The sequence below is a fragment of the Ranitomeya imitator genome, chromosome 1 (genome assembly GCF_032444005.1).
Source record: "Ranitomeya imitator isolate aRanImi1 chromosome 1, aRanImi1.pri, whole genome shotgun sequence".
In the NCBI taxonomy this organism is placed as follows: domain Eukaryota; kingdom Metazoa; phylum Chordata; class Amphibia; order Anura; family Dendrobatidae; genus Ranitomeya; species Ranitomeya imitator.
Window position 1 is genome coordinate 51,435,449 of NC_091282.1, and position 13,550 is coordinate 51,448,998.

At 44.6% G+C, this 13,550-nt stretch overlaps 1 protein-coding gene across 1 annotated transcript in view; it reads right to left on the reverse strand.

Moving 5' to 3' along the window:
• Window positions 1–4,431: 4,431 nt before the first annotated feature.
• The window catches only part of LOC138661654 (factor XIIa inhibitor-like), a 64,424-nt gene continuing 55,305 nt past the window's right edge, over window positions 4,432–13,550 (reverse strand). The window contains exon 8 of the mRNA XM_069746494.1: window positions 4,432–5,467. Within this exon, the coding sequence (XP_069602595.1) occupies window positions 5,214–5,467 (254 nt within the window). The 3' untranslated portion in view covers window positions 4,432–5,213. The remainder of the gene's footprint in view (window positions 5,468–13,550) is intronic.

Below are 13,550 nucleotides of genomic sequence, written 5' to 3' on the forward strand. Positions count from 1 at the left end.
GTTGGGTGAAAGTCCTCACCACACATCTAGATAAGTTCTTTAGGGGGTCTACTTTCCAAAATGGTGTCACTTGTGGGGGGTTTCAATGTTTAGGCACATCAGTGGCTCTCCAAACGCAACATGGCGTCCCATCTCAATTCCGGTCAATTTTGCATTGAAAAGTCAAATAGCGCTCCTTCCCTTCCGAGCTCTCCCATGCGCCCAAACAGTGGTTTACCCCCACATATGGGGTATCAGCATACTCAAGACAAATTGTAAAACAACTTTTGGGGTCCAATTTCTTCTCTTACCCTTGGGAAAATAAAAAATTGGGGGCGAAAAATAATTTTTGTGAAAAAATATGATTTTTTTATTTTTACGGTTCTGCATTATAAACTTCTGTGAAGCACTTGGTGGGTCAAAGTGCTCACCACACCTCTAGATAAGTTCCTTAGGGGGTCTACTTTCCAAAATGGTGTCACTTGTGGGGGGTTTCAATGTTTAGGCACATCAGTGGCTCTCCAAACGCAACATGGCGTCCCATCTCAATTCCAGTCAATTTTGCATTGAAAAGTCAAATGGCGCTCCTTCGCTTCCGAGCTCTGTCATGCGCCCAAACAGTGGTTTACCCCCACATATGGGGCATTGGCGTACTGGGGACAAATTGTACAACAACTTTTGGGGTCCATTTTCTTCTGTTACCCTTGGTAAAATAAAACAAATTGGAGCTGAATAAATTTTTTGTGAAAAAAAAGTTAAATGTTGATTTTTAATTAAACATTCTAAAAATTCCTGTGAAACACCTGAAGGGTTAATAAACTTCTTGAATGTGGTTTTGAGCACCTTGAGGGGTGCAGTTTTTAGAATGGTGTCACACTTGGTTATTTTCTATCATATAGACCCCTCAAAATGACTTCAAATGAGATGTGGTCCCTAAAAAAAATGGTGTTGTAAAAATGAGAAATTGCTGGTCAACTTTTAACCCTTATAACTCCCTAACAAAAAAAATTTTGATTCCAAAATTGTGCTGATGTAAAGGAGACATGTGGGAAATGTTACTTATTTAGTATTTTGTGTGACATATCTCTGTTATTTAATTGCATAAAAATTCAAAGTTGGAAAATTGCGAAATTTTCAAAATTTTCGCTAAATTTCCGTTTTTTTTCACAAATAAATGCAGGTACTATCAAAGAATTTTTACCACTATCATGAAGTACAATATGTCACGAGAAAACAATGTCAGAATCACTGGGATCCGTTGAAGCGTTCCAGAGTTATAACCTCATAAAGGGACAGTGGTCAGAATTGTAAAAATTGGCCTGGTCATTTACGTGCAAACCACCCTCAGGGCTTAAGGGGTTAATATATAGTGTACTCACCTATTATGTATAGCACAGTCCCCCTTATTATATAGTGTACTCACTTATGTAGTGCCATCCTTAGTTACACAGTTTCTTCTTTCATTATGTATAACACCGTCACTTACTACATACCATCCTTATTTATGGTACAGTCCCTTATTATATATTCCTCTGTTGTTATGTACAGTGCTGTCCCTTACATAGTGTATTTTTGTTATTTTTTTTGTCATTCACAGCGCCTTTTTTATTACATAGTTGCCTCTTGTTAGATATAAAATAACTGCTGATGGGGCAGCATCTGACCAGAAGACCAGTCCATTATCTCCTCCATCAGAAAAAAGTTTTCACATGCTCCATCAGCAGTCATCTAATATATAAAGCTGAATGTGTGTGTGTGTGTGTGTGTGTGTGTGTGTGTGTGTGTGTGTGTGTGTGTGTGTGTGTGTGTGTGTGTGTGTGTGTGTGTGTGTGTGTGTGTGTGTATGTCCGGGATTGGCATCTGCACCGTCGCAGCTACAGCCACAAAATTTTGCACACTCACACGTCTGGACCCCGAGAGCGTCATAGGCTATGTTGTGAGGCGAAATTTTAACCCCGCGCATTCCAATTCACCAAACAATTTTGCCCCTATCTACATAATGGGGAAAAAAGTGAAAGGAAAAGTGTTGGAGGCGTCACAGCTACAGCAACAAAATTTTGCACAGTCACACGTCTGGACCTCAAGAGCATCATAGGCTATGTTGTGAGGTGCAATTTTAACCCTGCGCTTTCCAATTCACCAAACAATTTTGCCCCTATCTACATAATGGGGAAAAGTGTTGGAGGCAAATTGACAGCTGCCAGATGTGAACAAGAGGGACTTAAAGAGTGAGAGCGATGGCGCCAAAGAGTATATACCGTACAGTTGCTAAGGTGGGGTCCCGACATGGGATACTCACCACACACGGGGATATGAACAAACACACAAAATGCGCCACACACTACCACGTGCTTGAACACATATTACCCTCAGCACACATTTCACCACACACACACCAACCTCGCCACATAAAAGTCGAAACACAAAAGTCGGCGCTCAAAACTCGCCACGCGCAAAACTCGCCACATGCAAAAACTAGGTTCACGCAAAACTCGCCACAAGTGCAAAACTCACCTCATGGAAAACTCGCCACATGCAAAACTTGCACACGCGTAAAAAATGCCACATGCACAAAAGTTGCAACACATGCAAAAGTTGCCTCACACAAAACTTGCACATACTCAAAACGCACCACACATAAAACTCGCCACGCACAAAGCTCGCCATGCGCAAAACTTGCTGCACACAACTTGCTACACTAATCTGTCACATGCAACTCGACACACAAAAAGTTGCTACACGCATGTCGCCACACAAAACTCATCTCACAAAAGTCGCTACATGCATGTCGCCACACGCAACTCAACACACAACTTGACAAACGAAACTAGCCCTAAAACACACACAAGTCTGGTATTATCCTTCAAAAATAAAAATCTGATTAATAAGCAGACAAACTACAAGAGCAACAAATGTACCATATAGGAAATACGGCAGCTGTCAGTCACATGACCTGTCTATTATGTGCATGTGTGAGCTAGTTTTGATGCCTTCAGTGTGAATGTACAATTTTCATAGTCATGAAAATAAAGAAAAATCTTTAAATGAGAAGGTGTGTCCAAACTTTTGGTCTGTACTATATATATATATATATATATATATATATATATATATATATATATATATATATATATATATATATATATGAACATGAGGTTCTTAGTTTAACATTCTGATCAAGCAGAATGCAGACCAGGAACAAGTGTTTAACAATATAGTGTTTTACCTTCATGCCAGTGTCTCAGTCAGAATTTATGTCTGAAGCCCTGGAAATCAAGATTTGGGTGTATGTACTCTGTCGAACATCATTTTCGCAAGTATCCAACTTGAAGATGTGGTCGACTGCATCTTGGAGCACTCACAGTGGCTTTGTCTGCATCCTTACAGTCAATAGTGCCATCAGTGCATATATTCCAATTCCATTCTGCAGGACTTCAGACGTAGGCCCCGACGGAGTCACTGATATAAGGGTAAAATTCAATGTTAAAGGGAACCTGTCACCCCGTTTTTTCAGATTGAGATAAAAATACTGTTAAATAGGGCCTGCGCTGTGCGTTACAATAGTGTATGTAGTGTACCCTGATTCCCCACCTATGCTGCGAAATACATTACCAAAGTCGCCGTTTTCGCCTGTCAATCAGGCTGGTCAGGTCGGGTGGGCGTGGTGACATCGCTGTTTCTTCCCCAGCTTTCCGTTGGTGGCGTAGTGGTGTGCGCATGTCCAAGTGCCGAATCCACTGCGCGCAGGTGAAGAAAAAGCGCGCGATCTGCGCTATTACCCTTGTCATCGGTGGGGGCGGCCATCTTCCTGAGGCCGCGCGTGCGCAGATGGAGTGCTCTGCTGCACGGGGCTTCAGGAAAATGGCCGCGGGATGCCGCGCGTGCGCAGATGGAGATCGCGGCGGCCATTTTCCCAAAGCCGAGTTTGCATCTCAACTTCAGGAAAATGGCCGCCGCAATCTCCATCTGCGCACACGCGGCATCCCGCGGCCATTTTCCTGAAGCCCCGTGCAGCAGAGCACTCCATCTGCGCACGCGCGGCCTCAGGAAGATGGCCGCCCCCACCAATGACAAGGGTAATAGCGCAGATCGCATGCTTTTTCTTCACCTGTGCGCAGTGGATTCGGCACTTGGACATGCGCACACCACTACGCCACCAATGAAAAGCTGGGGAAGAAACAGCGATGTCACCACGCCCACCCGACCTGACCAGCCTGATTGACAGGCGAAAACGGCGACTTTGGTAATGTATTTCGCAGCATAGGTGGGGAATCAGGGTACACAAAATACACTATTGTAACGCACAGCGCAGGCCCTATTTAACAGTATTTTTATCTCAATCTGAAAAAACGGGGTGACAGGTTCCCTTTAAACCGGCCCTAATGTAACCCTATAGACACTGTTGGCACATGTGTCAACATTTTTTTTGGCACAGTAAACACACAGCACAAATATGATATAAACTATTCTTTATTGACCACTACTGATTTTTTGGCCAGGACAATCAAACACGAGAGGATTATTCAGCGTTTATTCTTTAAGCATTGCTGTGCATATGACATATTCTTATGTTTTTATGAGCTGTGTACCTATATAAATATATATTAATTGAATTAAAGCTTATAGGAAAGGATCTGGTTACGGTTGAGTTGTATTAAAGAAGTTTAATTAGAGATGAACGAATCTGCTAAAATTTGAATTCAGCAAATTTGCTCAAATTCGGATAGGAAATCCGATTTACATTGAATTTTTTGGGTGTAAATTAAATGTCCCTTGTTATACTCTGGGGTCTCTATAATAATTATAGGTTAAACAAATAAATACTCTCCTCAGCCTTCACCTGGCTTTTTTTCTGATCTTCTAATTAGACAACCTGCCATTCCTTCCAGTCCGATGTTCTGTTTTGGCCTCCAAAGACTTGACGAGGCCTTAAGTGATGTCAGAGGCGCTGAAGAGGATGGAAGAGAAGACTGGAATGGAGAGAGTGACGGGAATGAGAAGACCGGAGAATAGGGAGTGAGATGTATTATGTATATTTTTTTAACCTTTCTCTGCCCTTTAGAATCCAGCAAAATGGTGGACATTTTTAAAGCAAATCAAAAGAATTTGGATTCTTGAAAATCGTTTTTTTTTTTAATGTGAAATGTGAAGTGAACTTGATTCGCCTCAAATCGATTCGTTCATCTCTAAATAAGAGGCATTGCAGGTTACTCTATGTATGATTTGGCTTAAAGTCACTTACTGGGGTCAGTTACGCGCCCAATAATAATGGGGATTTTGTTTTTGTCATTAACCAGAACATACAAAAAAGGTCTTTCCACTGAGAACACCGGCATCGTGCGAGCAACACTGATAGAAGTAGCAGCTGCAGCTTTTACGCCACTTTCTTTGATTTCCAAAACAGCACGATGACGGACATCGCTGATTACAAGCTCACTCTTATCTGTCAGGGCGCAGAACTCTGGGGCTTCAAAAAGATCATAGAGACCTGTGAGGCAAAAACAAATCATTTAATGTGTGGTATTAGAAAGTCCCAAGGTTTCAGTCACGTAAAAAAGTACAACATGACATGTTATATGGGGTCCTTTAACATATTTTGCATTGCGGTCAGGAGCCTAACATAGCAAAATAAGATGGCCCACACCACCAAACAACCAGAAACTGAAACAATAGCATGCATCGGATGAAATAAGTATCGAAAGGCAATTTTCTAAGTAACTATATTTCTAAAGGTGCTATTTGTTAGGGGTCGAATTCCCACTTCTGCACAGGGGGAATCTCGGGCCGCTTCTGCTGCGGTCTCCCATTCTTCTCCTGCCGCAGGTAAACCTGCTCAGCGGAGACGTCTGTCCTTGCGTCTGGCTCAGTCTCACTCTGTGCTTAGGCTTGCTGTTGCTTCTCCAGCTTTTACCATTAAAGCCAGTGCTGGGCAGCAGCGAACGGACGCTTTTGGGACTAAGTCCTCCTTTTTCCCTTCTGAGCATGCCCAGGGTGAGATCTCCCGTTGGAGATCAAGGGTCACATGCTCGGATGCTGCAGTGGTTCCCATTGGTCCTCCTGGTAGGTCCTGAAAGGGCTAACTTCTGTGGCAGCTGCCCATTGGTCCTTTATTGGAAGGTCCTGAAAGTACTACAGCTATATAAGCTTCGCATGACCGCACGGCCATGCGCTAGTGTACAATTGTATACGTGTGTTTGTTGTGAGTGCAAGTCGTTCATTAAATACCCTTACCCTATTGTATGACTGTTCGCGTATGGAGTATGGCTGCTATCTAGCGCCCGACTAACCACTCAACGTGTCACACACGTATCAGCGTCTATTGCTGTGTCCGCCAGTGCGGCGCCACGCGCCAGTAGTGCGCTTCCTGACCCACGTCTGGGTGCTTAGTGGTGTCTGCCAGCACGGCACAGTTCGCACTTCGGTGCTCTAATTATAAGAGTTGCCTAACACACCCAGTTGCGGTGTTGTGTCAGCAAGTGGTCTAATCGGACTTCAATCCTGAGTCTTGGGGTTGTGTTCGCTCACTCCTTGCTTGCACTCTTTAGTGCGGTATTACGGACCTGTGGCTTTACCGGGTTCGCTTCCACCGCCATATTACGCTGCCATTTACTAGCAGCAGGTTTTCATCTGCACGGTGGACCCCGGACTGCGAACGCATCTATTACATCTTTCTTGGTGCGTTCCGCCAGTCCTAACACTATTGACATGAAATTCTCACCCGATGTCAGCAATGATATCACCATAGATGACTATAAATTAAGTTATGCGTAATAATGAGAAATGACACAGGGAAAAAATATTGAACATGCTTTCTGAAACGTATTTAATTCTTCGCACAAAAATCTTTGTTGGTGATGACCAATTCAAGACGCCTCCTGTATGGAGAAACTAGTCGCAGGCATTGCTCAGGTGTCATTTTGGTCCATTCTTCCACAAAAACATTCTTCAAATTCTGAAGCTTCCGTAGGCTCCTGCTATGAACTCTGAGCTTTCGTTCCTTCCATAGATTTTCTATAGCATTAAGGTCAGGTGATCGGCTGAGCCATTCTAGCAGCTTTTTCTTTTTCTGAAACCAATTGAGAGGTTCCTTGCTTGTATTGATGGCAGTAGATTTTTATCAAGAATGTACATCTGTCCACTCATCCTTCCTTCAATGATATGAAGTTTGTCAGCGCTGTATGCTGAAAACAGCCACCATGCCATGATGTTCCCACCTCCAAACTTCACTGTTAGTATCGAGTTTTTGTGGTGATGTACAGTGCCTTTTGGCCTCCAAACATGGTGTGTATTATGGCATCCAAAGTGGTAAATTTTGGTCTCAGCTAACAAGACTATATTCTCCAAGTATTTCACAGGCTTGTATAAATGTTGTTGTGCAAACTTTAAACACATTTGAACATGCTTTTTGTTCAGCAATGGAGTCTTGCATGGTGAGCGTGCATACAGGCCATGGAAGTTGAGTGCATTATTCATTGTTTTCTTTGAAACAATTGTACCCGCTGATTCCAGGCCTTTCTGTAACTCTCCACATGTGGTCCTTGGCTCATGGACAACAGTTCTGATAATTATGTTCACTACTCTACCTGAAATCTTGCGGGCATCACCTGATCACGGCTGGTTTATGGTGAAATGATGTTCTTTCCACTTCGAGATTATGGCCCCAACAGTGCTCACTGGAACCTTCAGTAGTTTAGAAAGTCTTCTGTAACCAATGCCATCAGAATGTTTTACTGCAATAAGGTTGCAAAGGTCTTGCGACACCTCACTGGTTTTGAGATGTTTCTTTTGTGGCACCTTGGTAATGAGACACCTTTTTATAGGTCATCAGTTGCATTAGCTGATATTATTGTTCACTAAGTGGCAGGATTGCTTTCTAATTACTGATATTAGCTGCTGTCATGATTTTCCAGGGCTTTTTGCACCTTTTTCTGAGTGTTAAATACTTTTTCATTATTTGCACAAAACTTAATTTATGGACATCTATGGTTTGGTTTCTTTGCCTGTGTGGATTGGATGGATTGTTATCGACATCTGGTGAGAATTTTATGTCAATACTAGCACCTTTAAGAAATATATATTTACTTAGAAAATTGGTGACGTGTTCAGTACTTATTTCACCCATTATATATGTGTGTGATGCAACGTCTGAGACTAAATAAGTAGAAGAATTCATGTGATTGACAGCTAAAAGGTTGCTCCCAGTGTGCGCGGCATGGAGGGAGGCAGCAGCGCTCCGGATTTTGGAGTGAGGGAGAAGGTGGCAATTTCTGAAAACACGAGAATGGGATGCATTATATCATATATGCCTCTGTAAAATCAGCCATCATTCTGCCACTTTAGTATAATAATGAATTACTCCCCCCTTACAATTTACTATCACATATTAGCATGCAGTAATCATGCCATCTCCTCCTTGTATAATAAAGAATTATTACAATTAGTCATGTGACAAGGCTCGTTAAAGGGTCGACATTGACTGTTAGGATTGTTATGTGGCACTAGAGTTCTAGTCCTCTTCCTCTCTGAAGAGACAATTTACAATTAGTAAAATAATTATTAGACTAATAAATAATTAATCCAGCCATCAGAACATAATAAATGTAGTATGTAAAAAAAAAAAAAAAAATCCTTATACTCACCCTATCACTCACTTCTCCGCCCCCTCTGCATCACGCGTCTGGTCCTTGCTGCATCTTCAGATAGTGAGCGGGCGCGATCTGAAGATGTGGCGAGGACCAGACAAAAAGGAAAACACCAGCAAAGCTTAAACTGCCAAAATTAAGTAACAAAAATATCAATCTATATTAAATATAGCAATAAAAATTACACACAACTAAAAAGCTGAAGCAAAGGGGGTAGGTCTGTAGAGTGAACAAAAGTGGTAATTAATCATATGCATACCTTATTAAATACATGACAATCATGATATATACTTGTTGTGGGCTTGTCACAGTCAGTTATAATCGTAGTCAGTACATAGCCTTTGGTAAAGGATATAACAGCTCCGCTTATTGGCTACATTGTACTATAACGGCACACAAGGAAGGCAGTTATCCGTAATGAGCCTTTAGCAGCCAAGTTTAGCCATTAATAAATAGCATGTGTGCAAAAACCAGTGCACATTAGTATCAGAGACCTTGACCCTGGTAATGTCGAGCGATTGGGGTAACGGGGAAAACACCCCATCTTACTTAACTTGTACATACCTCCGTTTGCCAACCCCATTGCCCACCAATAACACACTTACAACATATTCTTTGGAATAGTATCGGCCACAGCAGCCTTTTTATTTATTTAACATAAAACAAACATTGAATATATAAAAAACACCAATCATTAAAACTGTGAAGGAGTCCTTGGAGCTCCCAAGAATCTGGTGACCAACACAGCATAGCGTGACTTTATCCAAACCAAAATTACTCCCAGCCGTTACCCTACTGGCTCGGGAGCACCAAAGAACCCCATAGGGTTAACTGTTCACGCTAATATTCCAGGGGAACCGACCACCCCTGCCGGAACCCCCACCCCAGTCACCAGATCCAAAACCAATTGACCTCTAAATACAGAGGAGCCATCAGCCAATGGCTCCCCCAACCCAATTTCCACCAACTCCAAGGACTCCCCCCAGCCACCAAAGCCACAGTGACCCTTGTTACCCGGTACAAAATTCCCCATAAAATAACATTCCACCCCCACTAACCATACCAAATAGGGCGGGCGGGACTCACGATGCCTGGAGAGCGGGAACTGCTTGGCCCCACCCCCCCCACCACCACTATATAAGCTCCCGCTCTTTCAACTATTCCTCCCTATTAACCCTAACCCCTCCCTCCATCCCATGGTCATGTTCGCCTCCACTTACGCCGCTGGGGGGAGGGGCGGCTCCAGCTCCGGCCACTACTTGACCCTGGTAATGTCGAGCGATTGGGGTAACGGGGAAAACACCCCATCTTACTTAACTTGTACATACCTCCGTTTGCCAACCCCATTGCCCACCAATAACACACTTACAACATATTCTTTGGAATAGTATCGGCCACAGCAGCCTTTTTATTTATTTAACATAAAACAAACATTGAATATATAAAAAACACCAATCATTAAAACTGTGAAGGAGTCCTTGGAGCTCCCAAGAATCTGGTGACCAACACAGCATAGCGTGACTTTATCCAAACCAAAATTACTCCCAGCCGTTACCCTACTGGCTCGGGAGCACCAAAGAACCCCATGGCTCCCCCAACCCAATTTCCACCAACTCCAAGGACTCCCCCCAGCCACCACAACGAGGGGCTTTGAACACCTCAAAGACCCAAGACCCCACCAGAACGAAACGCTATGGCCTTCTCCACACCTTCTTGCAGTCCCAGTGCCCAGAAATCCATTCCGACTGCATTCAGATGGACACCATCTGCCAACCAAAAAGCCCCGTCACCTTTTTTCCAATTCAAAATGCCGCATGGCAACTCCCCCATTCCGTACCGCTCTGTTTACTTTAATTCTAGCTTTGTTAAGCTTGTCCAAAGATCTCATGTTCCGCCAATGCTTACGCGGCACTATCTCGGACCAAACCACTGCCACACCCGGGTATAAAAGCCATACCCGAAGCAAATCTTGCTTAATATCCCTGATTAACTCTCTGAAGGGTCTTGCCCCCAAATCATTACCCCCCACATGCAACACCAAAATATCAGGTGACTTATCCAAAATAACTGCCTTGTGGATTTCCTTCAGCACCTTGTTCCAGACCAAGCCCCTAAATCCGATCCATCGAACCACCACCACCGAGCGATCGAATCCCAGCTGTCTACCCTCCGACCGCATGTCAGCCCTCAGGGCTCCCCAATGGACATAAGAATGGCCGAAAATCTACACAAGCAGTGGGGGGGGGGGAATCTGAAAAATACAAACACATGCAGTTAAACCAACGCTAAAACGACCCAGACACCAAACCTGATGTCACCCAACACCCTACCATCAATTCCTAACATAACTGCGATATCTGTTAGACTTCCATCTACCAATGCGCTTGATGACCTCAGAATCCAGACCCCCTTCCGCTGCAGCGGTTGCTGCCCCAATCCGAAACGAGTGAGGAGAGAATCGAGAGTCATCTAGACCTAAGGCTCTAATCGCCCTTTTAAATACCATATGAAACTGATATCGCGACAGCGAGGAACCGTCCCCGTGGCAGAGCAACGAACCCGCCCTGGACGAACCCCGTCCCCAAAAAACTCTCAAACAATCAACTGGGCACATTCTTGAACCACTAACTGAGCCGAGCACAATCTTTTTACCTCGACCCGCCTGATCCGTCTTAGATCGACGTAACCAAAATTCCACACGCCCGTCATACAAAATTACGTCGCGTGCCAAAATGCCCCCCACTACTCTCTTATTGGGAGACACTAACTCTCCAATTCTCGTGGCGCCGAAAAAGGCCAAAGAAAACGCCAGTCTGAACCAACAGTGTTCAAATTCCGACTCACAACACTCACCTAACACCTCGCCTAACCGCTCCAACATCACGAAAGAAATTGGACGCCGAGAATCCAAACGATTATACTGTCTGCGAAAACCCTTAACTGCCTGTTTTACCAGGAACACTTTTGATAAATCCCGCTGTCCTCTTAGCTTAAAACCAAAAGCTAAAGCAGCTAACAAACACGACGCTTTAGACCAGGACCAACCTTCAGAAAACCCCCGGCTCAACCATGACAACAAGACCCCCACCTGTCCATCAGGATCACCCTCACCATGGTGAAAAGACAACTCTCTTTCCCATAACAACCAAGCCGCCTGATAAGCCTCCCACGTCTTGGGAGCCAACGACGATCTTATCAGATCTTCTGCGTCCCGGATACCACTAGCCAAAGTTCCGCCGGGCATTCCAAACCGCTGCTCTCCGCTTCTGGAGCCAAGGACCGAAAACGGTCGAACTGGAAACAAGAAAGAGAATCAGCTATTGAATTACACACCCCAGGCACATGAGTAGCCGTAACCTGAGAATTCAACTCCAAACAACAAAGAACCAGCTGTCTCAACACTTTTACCACCGGAGGTGACGATGCAGTGAGACCATTAACCGCACACACCACCCCCATATTATCACAGTTGAAACGAATGCGCCTGTTACGGAATTCCTGCTTCCACAAATGCACTGCCACCAAAATAGGAAAAATTTCCAATAACGCAACATTACGCACCAACCCTTCCGAGAACCATTCCGCCGGCCAAGGTGCCGCACACCACTGCCCTCGAAAGTACGCTCCGAAACCACTGCTGCCAGCCGCGTCCGTGAACAAATCCAACGAGTCATTGTCCAAAACCTCCTCCATCACCAATGAACGACAATTGTAAGTTTCCAAAAAGGTGCTCCATACCGCCAAATCCTCTTTTAAATCCGCTGACAACCGCACAAAATGATGCGGGGCTCGAACACCCGCAGTAGCACTTGCCAGCCGTCTGGAGAAAACTCTCCCCATCGGCATCACCCTGCACGCAAAATTGAGTTTTCCCAACAATGACTGCAGATCCCGCAATGACAATTTTTTCACCCGATGCGCTCTGACCAAATCCTGGCGAAGCCCCTCAATCTTTTCAACAGGCAGCCGAAACTCCCACTCCACAGTATCAATGACAATGCCCAGAAAACTAAAACATGTGCACGGGCCTTCCGTTTTACCAGGAGCCAACGGTACTCCAAACCACTCCGCCACCCATTCCACTGCCTTCAGAAGCCTATGGCAACGATCAGACCCAGCCGGGCCCACACACAAGAAATCATCCAGATAGTGTATCACCGAATCACAATCTGACACGTCCTTAATTGCCCATTCCAGAAACGAACTGAAAGTTTCAAACAATGCACATGATAACGAGCAACCCATGGGCAAACATCGATCCACAAAAAACCCCCCTTCCCAAAAACAACCAAGAAGTCTTATGCTATCCGGATGAACAGGCAGTAACCGGAATGCTGCCTCAATATCCGTTTTTGCCAACAGGCCCCCTTCCCAAACTTATGCACCCACCCAATGGCTTCATCAAATGATGCATACACCACCGAGCAAAGCTCAGGAGCGATACCATCGTTAACTGATAGTCCACGCGGGTAAGAAAGATGGTGAATGAGCCGAAACTTACCCATCTCCTTCTTAGGGACCACACCCAGCGGGGAGACTACCAAATCCTTAAACGGCGATGACGAAAACTGGCCCGAGCGCCACCTCCTTACTCAATTTTTCCGACACAATCTCCTTATGAACCAAAGCCGAACGTAAATTCATAAGGACCCGAGGCACCTCAAACGACGGAGCCGGGATAACAAAACCAACCTGGAAACCACTGAATAACAACTCTGCCGCCTCCCTCTCAGGATATCTACTTAGATAAGGGGCCATCCTTTCCAGCCTCACCGGCGTCACCCGCATAGGAATTCCCTGCCCCTGTCTTTGACTTGCCTTTTTTAAAGCATTTTGTTGCCCCGTGTGTGGATCCATTGCAATGGGAGCACAAATGCTTGAATTTGCAATTGACCCCGTACTTACACTGTCCGTCGTTGTACTGCCAAC